We start from the raw sequence: 17,586 nt of genomic DNA, 5'->3' as shown, positions 1-17,586 counted from the left end.
ACAGGCTAGGTGCACCTTGAGGCCACGTGAATTGTCGAACGCCCACCGGCAGGTCACGGGACAGACCCAGGTGCCACGGGTTGACTGACTGAGATGACTGGCTGCTGCACCACCTGTGCCCCCTAATGTGCCAACTCGCTGCGTTTTAGCCACCCGGCGCTCCGCTCGTTGTGAGCGTCGCTCCTCTGCCCTCCGTTGTTGTTGGAGGGCGACTGCCTCCAACTGCCCAGTAGCGTCCTTCACGAGCCTCCTCCACAGAGGCCGATCTTGACACCGCTGGCACCGGTCATTGGCAAGTCCACTCAGCTCCACGTCCTCTTGTAACACATCACTCCATCTCTTCTCTAGCCCGTGCCGCACCCGTTTAGCCCACTCTAGCCCGCTGAACAAAAGCTGCTTAGGCATGCGGTGGCTGGGCATGCGGGCTGCATGACCCAGCCACCACCACCGCCTCCACCACCACTGTCCACCGAGCGGTGTTAATGGGTTCCCCCGCTGTGGTAAAGCCGATCAGCAGCAGGTGAAAATGGAAAAGTCCCAGGACCGGTTCAGGTGTCGTTCGCCGGTGATGTTAGCCGTGGCCGGGAATCGAACTCGGGCGGACGGGATTCGTTGGAGTTGCACGCTCATCATTATGCTATGGCGCACCGCACATGCAACCAACACGCAATCAACACGCAACCAACACGCAAACAACACACACCCACTCGTGCAAAAATAATTCACGAGCAAACGGAGGCACGCACACTCCCACCACACTCCTACACACGCACCGACAAAGAACCCCCGTGTAGTCTTAACAGAATGTTGGGGCAAGTGCTGTCAGCGAGTAGCGCCTATGAAGGCTGGGACCGGTACACGAGGGGGTGGATGGCCAGCACCACGCCCGGCCGCCTTTGTATCCCCAGTGGCGATGTTTACTGCGCACTGCACCGGCTACTCATTTGAGGCTGAGTCGACCTCGGGGAGGCCCAGGACCGGTTCAGAAAATCGTCGCCGGTGGTAGTGGCCGTGAGTGGGAATCGAACTCGGTTTGTAGCGCAGCGTGCTAATCACACCGAGACACACCGAGACACACACACACAGAGGCACACAAAGATAAAGATCCCCCATATAGCCTTAACAGACTGTAGGGGCAAGTGCTGTTAGCGAGCACCTATGAAGGCCGGAACGGTACACGAGGGGGTGGGTGACCAGCACCACGCCCGACCGCCTTTGTCTCCCCAGTGGCGATGTTTACACACCGCACAAGGTACTCATTTAAGGCTGAGTCGCCAGGTTCATAGCGCAGCGCGCTAACCGCTACACTACCGCTCCCCACAGAGACACACACACACAGAGACAGAGACACACACACAGACACACAGAGACACACACACAGAGACACACACACAGAGACACACACACAGAGACAGACACACACACAGAGACACACACACACAGAGACACACACACACAGAGACACACACACACAGAGACACACACACACAGAGACACACACACACAGAGACACACACACACAGAGACACACACACACAGAGACACACACACACAGAGACACACACAGAGACAGACACACACACGCACAGACAGACACACCGAGACACACAGACACACAGAGACACACACAGACACACAAACAGACAGAGACACACACACAGAGACACACACAGATACACAGACACACAAACAGACAGACACACACACACAGACACACACACAGACAGAGACACACACAGACACACAGACACACAAACAGACAGACACACACACACAGATACACACACACACAGAGACACACACACACACAGACACACACACCGAGACACAGACACACAGAGACACACACACAGAGACAGAGACACACACACAGACACACACACCGAGACACACACACAAAGACACACAGACACACACACACAGACATAGACACACACACACACAAACAGACAGAGACACACACACACAGAGACACACACACACAGACACACAGATACACACGCGTGCCCACGAGCTGTCAAAGAAATTGCTCCTCCGCAAGACGCACGGAACGCGGCTCTCCTCCCCCCCTCCTCCCCCCTCCCACTCCACACCTGAACGCACGCGCTCGGAACTGGCGATCGTTTCGCGCGTCGACTGAAAATCAATTGCGCGGGCAGGTGGCCTGTGTGTGCGTGCGTGTGTGTGTGCGTGCGTGTGTGTGTGCGTGTCTGTGTGTGTGTGTGCGTGCGTGTGTGTGTCTTTGTGTGTGTGTCTGTGTGTGTGTGTGTCTGTGCGTGTCTGTGTGTGTCTGTGCGTGTCTGTATGTGTGTCTGTGCGTGTGTGTCTGTGCGTGTGTACGTGTCTGTTTGTGTCTGTGCGTGCGTGTCTGTGCGTGTCTGTGCGTGCGTGTCTGTGCGTCCGTGTCAGTGCGTGCGTGTGTGTCTGTGTGTGTCTGTACGTGCCTATGCGTGTCTGTGCGTGTCTGTGTGTGTCTGTGCGTGCGTGTGTCTGTGCGTGTGTGTCTGTGCGTGTGTGCGTGTCTGTTCGTGTCTGTGCGTGCGTGCGTGTCTGTGCGTGTCTGTGTGTGCGTGTCTGTGCGTGCGTATCTGTGCATGTCTGTGCGTGCGTACGTGTCTGGGCCTTCCCTAGGTCGACTCAGCCTCAAATGAGTACCTGGTGCGGTGTGTAAACATCGCCACTGGGGAGACAAAGGCGGCCGGGCGTGGTGTTGGCCACCCACCCCCTCGTGTGCCGTGCCGGCCTTCATAGGTGCTCGCTAACAGTACTTGCCCCTAAAGTGTGTTACAGGCTACACGGGGGATCTTTGTCTTTGTCTCTGCGTGTGTGTGCGTGCGACGGGGGACTCATCGCTTCACCGTCCTCACGCCGTGGCGACCGTAAACATCAAGCAAGCGACCGATAAATAAATCCCCCCTCCCTCCGCCCTCTTTTCTTTCTCCTCCTTCGCCAGAGGCCAGACCGGGCCTGAAAGTTCAAATCGCAGTCACCTCTCGATCAGAGATCCCCCCCCCCCCACCTCATGTTAAAAAAATAGGACGGACGTAGTAGTTGAGCCGAAGCTCACGAATCTCTCGCAGCCTGAGCAGTAAAAGCCTTTACAAGAAGTACATTACCGGGGGTAAAGCCAGCAAGGTCATCACCTGACCGGGCCAAGAGAGAACTCAACCGCCCACCCATCCCAATCGCTGGGGGAAAGGTCTCGTCAGTGGCCAACTCACCTTCTCACCCTTGGTGCCGGGCTCGCCCTTCAGTCCGGGAAGACCCGGAGGTCCCTGCAGGCGACAGAAGACAATCGGTCGTCTTTCGCGCGCTCGCTTGGCTCCCCTCACCTCCCCCCCCTCCCCCCGGGGTAACGACACGACAGCCTCGGAGGGATTGACACTCTCTCTCTCTCTCTCCCGCTCGCTCTCCCCGCTCCGTCGGTCTCGTTTTGTACAGAGACACGGACGGAGGATGATGCGGCACGAGTGGTGTGGTTTTAAACTAATTCTAGATTTGAAGTTTTCGTGACTGCAAAGATCCATACTCTTTTGGTTCTTTCGGTAAAGTCACGTAGGTAGAGAAAACAAAATAACATTTTAAATTAATTTCGATTTAAAGCTTTCGTGACTGCAGGGATTCATCTTCTTGGTTCTTTCGGTAAAGTCACGTAGAAGGGAAGTAATAAAATAATAAAAATATTTATTTTATAATAAAAATATTTGTATTTTTTATTTTATTACTTCCCTTCTACGTGACTTTACCGAAAGAACCAAGAAGATTTTAAATTAAATCACGACTTTTCGATTGCAACACAAGCAATCATCATCAGGTGTGAACACCACAGCAAGAACATTTATACTGAAGTGGGAGAGATGTCAGCGGGCTATATAAGTCAAAGAAACGTCGTGATTTAATTTTCATTTTTATTTTATTTTCTTTACCTACGTGACTTTACCGAAAGTAACAAAGAGTAGGTTATAAACTTCAAGACCAAACAGGTGCCTCTCCCCCCCTCCAACCCCCCACCACCACGCTAGGGTTGCTTTATAGTCCGGAAGAAAACGGCACCGTTATTTTGACGCCTCCGGCAGACTTTCACGACCAAATGTTTTGACTCACAATGAGTTCATTCTGGATTAGATCGCAAAACAACAAAAAATGCCAGCATTTGTTTTTAAACAAGAGCACCGTCGCCACCGCCGCCAGCAGAGCGATGGAGCCAAAGAAGCCGTCACGACACAACGGGACGAAGGTGACGCGTGGTTACTGGGGGAGCCGGACGGGGAGGAATGGGGAGGATGGGGAGGCCGCCGCTCTCACCATGGGTCCCGGCGGTCCGTTCTGTCCGATCGACCCCGGCGACCCGAGGCTCCCCTGAAAGGACAAGAAACCAAACGAGCGCGGAATCACTCGCCGTGCCGCACACACGCACACACACGCACACACACATGCGCACACACGCGCACACGCACGCATGCGCACACGCACACACGCACACACACACTCACACGCACACACACACGCACACACACGCTCACACGCACACACACGCACACACACACGCACACACACGCTCACACGCACACACACGCACATACACACATGCACACACGCACACACGCACACTCGCACGCTCACACGCACGCTCACACGCACATGCACACGGGCACACACGCACACACAAACATGCACACGCACACGGGCACACACGCACACGCGCACACACACGCAGACAAACGCGCACTCAAAGACAAAGATCCCCCGTATAGCCTGAACAGACTGTTGGGGTAAGTGCTTTTAGCGAGTAGCAGCACCTGTGAAGGCTGACACAGCACACGAGGGGGTGGGTGGCCAGCGCCAACGCCGGCCGCCTTTGTCTCTCTCGTGGCGATGCTTACACACCGCACCAGGTATGTGTGTTTGCGCGCGTGTGTGTGTACACGCATACAACCACACGTACCGGAGGACCTGGAATGCCTCTGAGGCCGTCCAGGCCTGGCGGCCCAGGCAGGCCCACAGGCCCAGCCGGACCGAGGCGACCCGGTAATCCATCGGGGCCCAGCTCTCCCTGTTGACACACGGGCACGCACGCAGGCACGGACACACGGGCACGCACGCAGGCACGGACACACGGGCACGCACGCAGGCACGCACGCAGGCACGGACACACGCAGGCACGCACGCAGGCACGGACACACGGGCACGCACGCAGGCACGGACACACGCAGGCACGCACGCAGGCACGGACACACAGGCACGCACGCAGGCACGGACACACGCAGGCACGCACGCAGGCACGGACACACGGGCACGCACGCAGGCACGGACACACGGGCACGCACGCAGGCACAGACACACGGGCACGCACGCAGGCACGGACACACGGGCACGCACGCAGGCACGGACACACGGGCACGCACGCAGGCACGGACACACGGGCACGCACGCAGGCACGGACACACGCAGGCACGGATTTATGGACGGGGGCAGGCGGACGGGGACACGCGCAACGCAAGGTCGTGAAGGCCACGGCAAGGCCACAGCCCTGACAGAGTGCTCAACTCCCCACTCGGGGGGGCATCGATTCGAACCCTGGCTGGGGGTCGCAACAGACCGGCATTCATCCTGTCCGGAGTCGTCACCGACGAAGAGGTCAAAACAAATATTTATGAAGTCGCAAGCCTTTATCTGGTTTTTATTATTTTATTGTTATTTTTTCTCTCTACGTGACTTTAGCGAAAGAACCACAGAACATAGAATATAAAGGCGCAAGCCTTGCAATTTCCAGCTCACGCCGCACTCCGAGATTGTCTGGCCTACTCTTCCTCACTACGGCAGGCAACACGGTGCGACAATGATCGCCCGCCTTAGGGGGGGGGGGGGGGGGTGGGTGACAGCTGCCAAACGGAAATGATTGTAGTTGTTGTTGTTGTCTTGAGTGCTGAGGGGGCGGGTGAGGGTGGTGAGGGAGGGGGCGGGGGAGTGAGTTCAAGAGAATTCTCACCTTCGCTCCTTTCATTCCCGTGCGGCCTTCTGGCCCAGGTGGCCCCGGCGGGCCCTGAGAGAAGGGAAGGCAGAATTCCGTTAACGTCGTTCACAACTTCAGAGTCTATATGTTGTTCCTGCGGCCGGTATTCCGTAAAAAAAAAGTACACTTCCATATATAATATACTATCAGGTGTACCCGTACTTCGCACGGGAATTCATAGTTTAGTCCGAGTATATTATATCCATTATTTCGCCACCCCCCCCCAGCCGCGCATTTGTGCGGGATAGACGGCCTCTGCGGAGGATTGGGGGGGAGTGTGAGTGACGTCAGCAGGCACACTGCGTGACGCTGCCGCATGCGGTGCCATCACAGATGTGACGTCAACGCTCACTTGCCGTGCAATACATCACATCCATTATGGCGCCCCCCCCCCCCCCCCCCAAATACAAAAATCTATTTTTATAGCATGTTGGGAAGTATGCTAAAACTTTTGAACAGACACGCATAATCAGAGATTTCCCTTTTATATATATAGATACACGGAAGGCTTTCACGACCGATACAATAATTCATAATTAGTTTCTATTTCAGTAACGTAGCCTCGTGTACGATGGCAGTTTGTAACTCTTGCCGCATCTTGGCTGTGCCCAGGGATTTGGTTTGTATCAGTGGACCAGGTCACCAGCGGACCAGGTTAACAGCAGACCAGGTTACCAGCGGACCAGGTTAACAGCAGAACAGGTTACCAGCGGACCAGGTTACCTCCGATGAGCACGGCTGGCAAGCGCGCGTTGCCAAAGAAGTCCAGCAAGCGCGCGTTGCGCTGCGCCACGTCGAAAAAGCCAGCGGCGTTTATTGACAATCAGCGACGGCGTTCCGCTAGAATCCGCGATGCCGACCAAACCGACGGGCACGTCGATCGGGCACCACCTGATTGGCTCTGTCGCTGGGTGGTGGTGGAGGGCCGCGATTACACAAACCGGCGTCACGCCCCCACAAGGATCGCGCCCAACAGAATGCGGGCGTCACGACATCGCGAGAGGTTTCTATTCGCGCCCCCGCTATGACGGGCAGAGCGCCCCGTCGGTGGCGCGGCATTGGCCGGATCGCATCCTCACCCTCTTGCCCAGGGAACCCGGTGGTCCGGCTTCTCCCGTCGGTCCCGGAGATCCCTGCGAAAGAACCAACGGGACGCAGGTTCAACGCCGGGCAAGGGGTCACCGTACTTCCACTTGCACTCCCCGAGCCAGTGCGTGGCTCTCACGGCGAGGGTGGCTCTTGCTGCGTGGCTCTCGCTGCTGTGCCGAGCCGTTTCTCTGCTGCGGCCATCGGTGGCCGAGAGCTCGATCTGTGCGAGTCGCTTAAACTCGACGCAAGCCTCCGGGTCCATGGCTCTCCGTGAGTTCTATGCAGGGCGTCGGCGACCAGGCCGAGGCCACCAACTCCACCCCACTGGAGAAGCCGGCTTCATTACAAACTTCACCTGGGTGAGTCTACCCGTCTCGATTCGAGTCTATGCAAATCTATGCATCTCGATATGAGGCAATGCAAGTCTATCCATCTATATGCAAGTGTATGTCTGTGCATCTCTATGCAAGTCTATGGGTCTCTATGCAAGTCTATGGGTCTCTATGCAAGTCTATGGGTCTCTATGCAAGTCTATGGGTCTCTATGTAAGTCTATGGGTCTCTATGCAAGTCTATGGGTCTCTATGCAAGTCTATGGGTCTCTATTCAAGTCTATGAGTCTCTATGCAAGTCTATGGGTCTCTATGCAAGTCTATGGGTCTCTATGCAAGTCTATGAGTCTCTATGCAAGTCTATGTGTCTCTATGTAAGTCTATGGGTCTCTATGCAAGTCTATGGGTCTCTATGCAAGTCTATGGGTCTCATGCAAGTTTATGGGTCTCTATGCAAGTCTATGGGTCTCTATGTAAGTCTATGGGTCTCTATGCAAGTCTATGGGTCTCTATGGAAGTCTATGGGTCTCTATGCAAGTCTATGGGTCTCTATGTAAGTCTATGGGTCTCTATGCAAGTCTATGGGTCTCTATGCAAGTCTATGGGTCTCTATGCAAGTCTATGGGTCTCTATGTAAGTCTATGGGTCTCTATGCAAGTCTATGGGTCTCTATGCAAGTCTATGGGTCTCTATGCAAGTCTATGGGTCTCTATGTAAGTCTATGAGTCTCTATGCAAGTCTATGGGTCTCTATGCAAGTCTATGGGTCTCTATGCAAGTCTATGAGTCTCTATGCAAGTCTATGGGTCTCTATGCAAGTCTATGGGTCTCTATGCAAGTCTATGAGTCTCTATGCAAGTCTATGGGTCTCTATGCAAGTCTATGAGTCTCTATGTAAGTCTATGGGTCTCTATGTAAGTCTATGGGTCTCTATGGAAGTCTATGGGTCTCTATGCAAGTCTATGGGTCTCTATGCAAGTCTATGGGTCTCTATGTAAGTCTATGGTTCTCTATGCAAGTCTATGGGTCTCTATGCAAGTCTATGGGTCTCTATGCAAGTCTATGCGTCTCTATGCAAGTCTATGGGTCTCTATGCAAGTCTATGAGTCTCTATGCAAGTCTATGGGTCTCTATGGAAGTCTATGAGTCTCTATGTAAGTCTATGGGTCTCTATGCAAGTCTATGGGTCTCTATGCAAGTCTATGGGTCTCTATGCAAGTCTATGCGTCTCTATGCAAGTCTATGGGTCTCTATGCAAGTCTATGGGTCTCTATGCTAGTCTATGGGTCTCTATGTAAGTCTATGGGTCTCTATGCAAGTCTATGGGTCTCTATGCAAGTCTATGAGTCTCTATGCAAGTCTATGGGTCTCTATGCAAGTCTATGAGTCTCTATGTAAGTCTATGCGTCTCTATGCAAGTCTATGGGTCTCTATGCAAGTCTATGAGTCTCTATGGTGTCAGTGCGTTTCGATGCGAGTCACTGGTGGCCGCCTCCTCTGGCGGACACTCACCGGCTCTCCCGGGTCACCCTTGTCTCCAGCGTCGCCCGGCGCGCCGTCTTGCCCCTACAATCGCAAGCAGCAGCACCACCACGATCACGCGGGGGGCACGGGGGGCATGGGGGGCACGGGGGGCACGGGGGGCACGGGGGGAATGGGGGGCACGGGTGGCTCGCACGTCACCGTGGGGTTTGCAGCCAGGCTGTGCCCCCAAGCGGGCCAGGACATCGCCCACCACAATGCATGTCACCCAGCGGAGCGCCGGATGGACGTACGTTTAAGAATGCACAGTTTGAGACGATGAATAACGAACAGCCAATTCAAGAGGAAGATTTATTAAAATAAGCTTCGTTTAACCCCAGAAAAAAAATGAACTGATAAATTAGAATCAGGTTTAATCTAAACTAAAAATCAACTGTTATAAAATGATGTCGCAAATCTTCCTTGAACGATTTGAATAAAATGAAAAACTAATTTCTTGGGTTTGTTGTCCTTCCCCCGCACCTCAAATTTGCACAGTTGGCAACGTACGGTGCCGAAAGAAGCTTAACGTACAAACACTACATTACACTATACACTACATACTACACTATATACTACATTATATACTACATTATATACTACATTATATACTACATACTACACTATATACTACACTATACACTACACTATATACTACATACTACACTATACACTACACTATATACTACACTATATACTACACTATACACTACATACTACACTATATACTACACTATACACTACACTATACACTACATACTACATTATACACTACATTATACACTACAGTATACACTACATACTATACTATACACTACATTATATACTACACTATACACTACACTATACACTACATACATTATATACTACACTATGCACTACATACTACACTATACACTACATACTACATTATATACTACACTATACACTACACTATAGACTACATACTACACTATACACTACACTATACACTACATACTACACTATACACTACATACTACATTATATACTACACTATACACTACATACATTATATACTACACTATACACTACATACTACATTATATACTACACTATACACTACATACTACATTAAACACTACATTATACACTACACTATACACTGCCCACTACATACTACACTATACACTACGCTACCCACTGCACTATATACTACGCTATACACTATACAATGCAATACATACTACACTACACACCATGCTACACACTACACTATACACTACTATACAATGCACTATACACGACACTATACACTCCGCTACCCACTGCACTATACACTACACTACTATATTAAAATTGGAAAACATATTTATTTCTTTCGAAGTGCTTTTTCTGTTTTCGTGTTGTCGTCCTTGGCCCCGCCGCACCTCCGATGGGCACGCTTGGCCACGTCGCCCGGTGCATGAGAAGTTCAACATCCGTGCGGCACACACGCACGATTCAGGAGGTGATGGTGGAGGTGATGGTGGAGGTGATGGTGATGGTGGAGGTGATGGTGATGGTGGAGGTGATGGTGGAGGTGATGGTGGAGGTGATGGTGATGGTGGAGGTGATGGTGATGGTGGAGGTGATGGTGGAGGTGATGGTGGAGGTGATGGTGATGGTGGAGGTGATGGTGATGGTGGAGGTGATGGTGGAGGTGCTGGTGGAAGTGATGGTGGAGGTGATGGTGGAGGTGATGGTGATGGTGGAGGTGGAGGTGATGGTGGAGGGGATGGTGGAGGTGATGGTAGAGGTGATGGTGGAAGTGATGGTGGAGGTGATGGTGGAGGTGATGGTGGAGGTGATAGTGGAGGTGAAGGTGGAGGTGACGGTGGAGGTGATGGTGGAGGTCATGGTGGAAGTGATGGTGGAGGTGATGGTGGAGGTGATGGTGATGGTGGAGGTGGAGGTGATGGTGGAGATGATGGTGGAGGTGATGGTAGAGGTGATGGTGGAGGTGATGGTGGAGGTGATGGTGATGGTGGAGGTGGAGGTGATGGTGGAGGGGATGGTGGAGGTGATGGTGGAGGTGATGGTGATGGTGGAGATGATGGTGGAGATGGTGGTGGAGGTGATGGTGGAGGTGGAGATGATGGTGGAGGTGATGGTGGAGGTGATGGCGATGGTGGAGGTGATGGTGGAGGTGATGGTGGAGGTGATGGTGGAGGTGATGGTGAAGGTGGAGATGATGGTGGAGGTGATGGTGGAGGTGATGGTGATGGTGGAGGTGATGGTGGAGGTGATGGTGGAGGTGATGGTGGTGGTGATGGTGGAGGTGATGGTGGAGGTGATGGTGGAGGTGATGGTGGAGGTGATGGTGATGGTGGAGATGATGGTGGAGGTGATGGTGGAGGTGGAGATGATGGTGGAGATGATGGTGGAGGTGATGGTGGAGGTGATGGTAGAGGTGGAGGTAATGGTGGAGGTGATGGTAGAGGTGGAAGTGATGGTGGAGGTGATGGTGATGGTGAAGGTGATGGTGGAGGTGATGGTGGAGGTGATGGTGGAGGTGATGGTGGTGGTGATGGTGGAGGTGATGGTGGAGGTGATGGTGGAGGTGATGGTGGAGGTGATGGTGATGGTGGAGATGATGGTGGAGGTGATGGTGGAGGTGGAGATGATGGTGGAGGTGATGGTGGAGGGCTCTACGCAGGGGAGGCGCGGGGGTCACGTTGGACACTCACCGGGGGTCCCGGCTCGCCCGGCACTCCCAGGTCTCCGGGGAATCCCACGGGGCCCTGGAGACGAGGAACCGGAGTGGTCACAGGCGGTGATGGCGACCGTGGTGGTGGTGGTGGCTGCTGTGGTAGTGGTGATGGTGTTGGTGGTGATGATGGCTGTGGTGGTGATGATGGTGATGGCTGTGATGATGGTGTTGGTGATGACTGTGGTGGTGGCGGCTGTGGCGATGTTGGTGATGGTGGTGGTGTCGGTGATGGCTGTGGCGGTGGTGGCTGTGGTGATGGCTATGGTGGTGGTGGTGTTGGTGATGGCTGTGGTGGTGGTGCCTGCTGTGGTAGTGGTAGTGGTGATGGTGGTGATGATGGCTGTGGTGGTGGCTGTGGTGGTGATGTTGGTGATGGTGATGACGGTTCTGGTGGTGATGGCTGTGGTGGTGGCGGTGGTGGCGATGTTGGTGATGGTGATGACGGTTCTGGTGGTGATGGCTGTAGTGGTGGCGGCGATGTTGGTGATGGTGTTGGTGGTGGCGATGTTGGTGATGATGGTGTTGGTGATGTGCCACTCACAGGGTGGCCCTTGGGGCCATCTTCCCCTATCTGCCCACGGCCGCCCGCCGGCCCCGGGGTGCCCGCGTTCCCGGCCTCGCCCCGATCTCCCTTCTCTCCGAGAGGGCCCTGCGTACACGCAAAAGAGACGGAGATCCCCGTGTAGCCTTCAACAAGCAATCGGGGCAAGTGCCGGAGGCGAGTGGCATCCATCCAGGCCGTCACGGCACACGGGGAGGTGGGGCTGGTGAGCATGGCCGCCTGCGTCTCACCGTTAAAGGTTTAGTCGACCTGGGAAAGTCCCCAGGACCGGTTCAAACATTTGCTGCTGTCGTTGGCCATGAGCAGGCATCGAACACGGGTCTCTGGGCTCGTAGGGTAGTTGGCCGACCATTGCGCGGTGACCACACACACGAGACCACTCGATCACGTGGCCGGATGAATGTTGGTTTGGCCGATTGCTCTCACACGGCGTGGGTTCGACGTTCTATATTCAATCTTCAGATGTGGACAGCTGGCAAATAATCTGAATGAGGCGTCAAACGACCGGAAAACACCGCACCCCCAACCCCTACCCCACCCCCTGCCACCCACCTCCCCTCCCCCCCATGCCACCCCCCCCCCCCCCCACGAGGGGTGACGCATGTCGAGATCCTCGCTCCCTCGCTCGTGCCACTGCTGAACATCACCATGCGTTCAGGGTTTTTCTGGCCGCTGCTATGAATTTCCACGTGACGATGATGGTGATGATGGTGATGAGGATGGTCATGATGATGGTGATGATGGTGGTGATGATGGTCATGATGATGGTGATGATGGTGATGGTGATGATGCTGATGATGGTGATGATGATGGTGATGACGATGGTGATGATGGTGATGGTGATGATGACGATGGTGATGATGATGGTGATAGCGAGGAGGAGTCGCATCTGAGAAAGAGCCACGGAGGTCGGTGCGGAGCCCTTACCCGGGTAAAATAAAATAAAAAAGTTGAATTTTTTTGGGGAAAAAAAATGACATCAGTTTCCGTTTACAGCCTTCGGTTTAATTCAGACCGTTGACCTTTAACCGCCGCGCCGGGAGACTGGAATGGTGACGGGTGGAGCCAAGAACCGATTGGCCACGCCGGGGGGGGGGGGGGAGCTTCCCAGCAGCACCCTCTGGCCAGCTCCCCGACTTCTCAAACAAATTCTCCGCCACCCCACGCAGAGGTGGAGAGAGAGAGGAGAGAGAAAGATGGGGGGGTGGTGGGTGAGAGGTGTTTGGAAGGAGGCTTTGTGGCGGAGCCAGGCTCGCTAACGAGTCGTGGGATACGCAGCTGGCCACGCTCGGCGATCCACGGCCATTAAAAAAATATATATAACAACAGCCATGAAAAAACTAATTGAAGACAAAGATCCCCCCATGTGGCCTGAACAGACTGTTGGGGCAAGCGCTGCTAGCCAGCGCCTGTGAAGGGCGTCAAGGCACACGAGGGGGTGGGTGGCCAGCACCATCAGCGGTCCACTCGGACTTTCATCAAAATATCACCGCTTCTTTTGGGAGAGATAAAAGCGAGGACTAATTTGCGGTGAGATGGGGAGTCCAGTGGCTGCAGCGGTGGTGGCGGTGATGTTCGGTGCACTGCGCTGGCTGCACCGGACATTAAACCGGGCACGTTCGTCAGGAACCTCCGTGGCGTTTAAAGGAAGTAATTGCAGACGTTTCAGGCAATGCCCCTGTGGCTTCATCAGTAATTGGCTGAAGGCGTCCACATGATAATGAAGTACCGGTGAAGACGCTTGACGCCGAGGTTGAGGCACACGTATATTTATTTCACAGTATGACAGTGGGCATATACACTCTCGAGGGGGTATCGGCCCCCTCACCCGTATAACTCGGGATACACCCCTAGCTAACTCTGTCCTAGCCCCGAATCCTCCACTAATGGGCTAGGGGAGGCTAACTGGCCCGACACTGGTAAGTCGGGCCCGGTACCCGGAGTTCCAGACCAGCCCTTACAAGATCACCGGCTCTGGCTTTCGGGACCACGCCGCTGGCTCAATCCTGTCCGGCCCTGAAAAGGACATCGAACCAGGGGAGTCCAGGGCTCTATCTAAGACGTCTTCAATCTTCTTCCCTTAGCTTAAAACTAACTGCCGAGCCCTTTGAAACATCCCCTTTTATACCCACCCCTCCCTGAGGGGGTGGGGGCCCCGGGGGATACATAACGTTCGAACCAGCCCCCCCCAGGGTGTCTGGCTCGGACGTCGTAGAGGGCACTTGCTCGTGCACTTACGTAGCCCCCGCCCCTGTGTTTGTTTTCCATAGGCTGCCATGCATAACCGGGCACCTCTCTTTAACACCCCTACAATAACAACCCCAATGAAGCAGTAGGGCCCACCCTGCAAACCAGGTCCTATGGCTCTCCTTGATAGACACGTAATTGACGATTTTACTCGTGAAATTAAAAACACCTCGACAGACTCACAGAGACAGCCATAGAATCACACAAGAGACCCACAGACTCACACATGAGATCTCCTGGAATGACCCCCCCCCCTCCCGGGGCGCTCCCCAAACATACAAGCCTGCCTGCTGTATATTTAGAGTGTTTTGTGTTTCTCTCTCTCCTCTCATCATCATCACGGTGGCTAGGGAGATGTTAACTACCTCGCATGGTTTGCACGAGGTCGTGGGTTCGATAGCCGACACTGACGCCTACTGCTGTATATTTGGAATCTGCGTGTCTCTCTCCTCTCCGTGGTCAACCGCGTGATTTTTATCCGGGGGGTCCTTTGGTTTTCCCCCTCCACATTTGGAATCGACATCTATCGTTCAGAGCATTTGCCGCTCCGAGTCCCCATGACGACGACGAGCCACTTCGTTGCGCCATCGTTCCCAATCGCTGGGTCGCTTCTGACAAAAAGAGGAGCCCCACACAGACTCAGTGGTTGGGAGTGGGGGGGGGGGGGGCCTTTACCTGGTGATAAAAATAATCGTAAAAAAATAGAGTTTTTAATAGTTTATGTATTACTGTAGTCCTTGCCGCGAGCACGCGCATCAACACGCACCCCGCCTCGGCACTCTCGCGCCGCTGCGGAGAATTTGGCAGTCGATGATGGAAGGGGGGGGGGGGGGGGAGCGACGATGGGTGGTTGTGGTGGTGGTGGTGATGGTGGTGGTGGTGGTGGCGACGGTGGTGGTGGTGATGGTGGTTGTGGTATGGTGGTGGTGGTGGTGGTGTGTGATGGTGGTGGTGTTGGTGGTGATGGTGTGGTGGTGGTGTGTGGTGTGGTGGTGATGGGGTGGTGGTGGTGGCGACGGTGGTGGTGGTGATGGTGGTGGTGTTGATGGTGGTGGTGGTGGTGATGGTGGTGTGGTGATGGTGGTGTGGTGGTGGTGATGGTGGTGGTGGCGATGGTGGTGGTGGCGACGGTGGTGGTGGTGGTGGCGTGAAGCGGCGAGTCCATTAGCGGCACGAGCTTGAAGGCGGGCGGTGGAAAAACATTGCACCCACCCCCACCCCCCTCCTCCTCCTGCGCTGTGTGTGAGTTTCTCTTCCCTACTGAATGTAGCCATCCCTTCGTTCATTTTGTTTCGCAGTCCCCTCGCCTCCGCAGGGTCCATCGCTCTTCGTGTTCATCACACGTGTGTGTGCGTGTGTGTGCGTGGCGTGTGTGCGTGCGTGTGTGTGCATGTGCGTGTGTGTCCACGTGCGTGTGTGTGTGCACGTGTGTGTGTGCATGCGTGTGTATGCGGATGTGCGTGTGTGTGCGTGTGTGTGTGTGCACGTGTGTGTGTGTGCATGCGTGCACGTGTGCGTGTGTGTGCATGTGTTTGTGTGTGTGCGTGCACGTGTGTGTGCATGCGTGTGTGTGTACTTGTGTGTGTGCGTGCGTGCACGTGTGTGTGTGCATGCGGTACATGTGTGTGCGTGTGTGTGCGTGTGTGTGTTTATGTTTAATTCGTGGTTTAGTGGTGGTTAATTGAAGGTGGAGGGGTTACCAGCCCCTCACACCCGTCCAGAGCCCCCGTTTAGCCACTGTGGTGGTCACAGACGCCATGAGGGGAGAGGCCAATGGCATTGGCCCTCCCCCCACAGCACTGCCACGACAGTGTTGCCCGTCCGGCACCGCGAGGAGGTAGGAGGTTGTTTCATCCTCCTCAGTGTGCCGGGTAAGGTCCTGGCAAGGATTATTCAACATCGCCTTGCTAGGCACGCTGAGGAGAGGGCTTGCGGTAGCCCCAATGCGGTTTCAGGAAGGGGCGGTCCTGCACAGATGCCATATTTTCTGTCCGTCTGCTACAGCAGCAGGTGTAGGGAATTCCAAAAAGACCTACATCTCTGCTTTTTTGACCTGGTCAAGGCCTATGATACCATCAGTGGGCCTGGCTCTGGGTTGTTCTTCGTGCTTTCGGAAGTCCCTGACCCTCTGCTCACGATCATTAAGGACCTTCATGATGGTGAGCGGGCCCGGGTTAAAACTACGTGGCCGGGAGTCGGAGCCTTTCCCTGTACACCTTGGGGTGCGACAGGGATGTCCTCTGGCTCCCACATTATTTACATCTATTTTGACTCGCGTAGTTCGTGAAGCCTTCAATAGCTGTACCGGGGGAATTTTCCATTGGTACAGATATAATGGAAGCTGATCGACGCCCGGGTGCGATCAGGGATGGCTCCCTATTGGTCAACCACGTTATGTATGCCGATGATTTGGTAATAGCTGCTCACTCAGAGGAGGAGTTGGAGACGCTGCTGCTGAGACTGGAGTCGTGCCACTAAGAGGTGGGGCCTTACCATCAGCCCCGACCAAAACTAAGCACCTGCACTGTGTATTTTGTACCATCGGACACTCCACCACCCACAACTCCCAATTGGTGAGGGGGCAGTTGTGGAGAGAGTGGAGAGTTTCCATACCTGGGCAGTGTGCTTATGACCGGCTCCAGTCTAATCAGCAGAGGTCTCACTCCGATCAGTCGAGCGGCAATATCTTTTCATCGGTTTGCGTAACGCTGTGTGGAAGCTACCTGGTCTGTCGCTCCGCACGAAGCTTTCAGGTCTTCTCGGCCACGGTCATTCCATCCCTTCTCTACGCTTGCGAGACGGTGACCCCCCTGGTGGAGCTCTTCGCCGGTTGGAAACATTTAGGCTGGCCTGCCTACGATCCATCCTGGGTTTAACCAGGCTGGATTTGTTGAGGAGCTCACAAATCTTGAAAGATTCTGGGCAAAGTCCCATCAGTGAGCTCCTCCGGCAGGCAAGGCTGCGTTGGCTGGGTCATGTAGCCCGCATGCCCAGCCACCGCATGCCCTAAACAGCTTTTGTTCGGCCGGATCGAGGGGGCCTAGACGGGCGCGGCACGGGCTGGAGAGAGATGGAGTGATGTGGTACAGGAGGACGTGGAGCTGAGTGGACCTT

The 17,586-nt window shown here is 54.3% G+C and overlaps 2 protein-coding genes across 2 annotated transcripts in view; one reads left to right on the top strand and one right to left on the bottom strand.

Annotated features, from left to right (window-relative positions):
- LOC133360049 (collagen alpha-1(V) chain-like) overlaps positions 1 to 12,438 on the bottom strand; it is a 52,781-nt gene extending 40,343 nt beyond the window's left edge. The window contains exons 1-8 of the mRNA XM_061578629.1: positions 12,205 to 12,438; positions 11,641 to 11,694; positions 8,945 to 8,998; positions 7,093 to 7,146; positions 5,990 to 6,043; positions 4,946 to 5,053; positions 4,306 to 4,359; positions 3,222 to 3,275 (exon numbers count right to left, since the gene is read on the bottom strand). Of these exons, the coding sequence (XP_061434613.1) occupies positions 3,222 to 3,275; positions 4,306 to 4,359; positions 4,946 to 5,053; positions 5,990 to 6,043; positions 7,093 to 7,146; positions 8,945 to 8,998; positions 11,641 to 11,694; positions 12,205 to 12,438 (666 nt within the window). The remainder of the gene's footprint in view (positions 1 to 3,221; positions 3,276 to 4,305; positions 4,360 to 4,945; positions 5,054 to 5,989; positions 6,044 to 7,092; positions 7,147 to 8,944; positions 8,999 to 11,640; positions 11,695 to 12,204) is intronic.
- Positions 12,439 to 13,760: 1,322 nt separating this feature from the next.
- Positions 13,761 to 17,586, top strand: part of LOC133360105 (collagen alpha-1(V) chain-like) — a 32,890-nt gene continuing 29,064 nt past the window's right edge. Inside the window, exon 1 of the mRNA XM_061578691.1 lies at positions 13,761 to 13,838. Within this exon, the coding sequence (XP_061434675.1) occupies positions 13,761 to 13,838 (78 nt within the window). The remainder of the gene's footprint in view (positions 13,839 to 17,586) is intronic.

This window comes from Lethenteron reissneri, chromosome 67 (assembly GCF_015708825.2).
Source record: "Lethenteron reissneri isolate LAM-NWPU_2019-01 chromosome 67, ASM1570882v1, whole genome shotgun sequence".
NCBI classification, from domain to species: Eukaryota; Metazoa; Chordata; class Hyperoartia; order Petromyzontiformes; family Petromyzontidae; genus Lethenteron; species Lethenteron reissneri.
The sequence above is the reverse complement of the archived record's forward strand: the minus strand, read 5'-3'. Positions and strand labels throughout refer to the sequence as shown.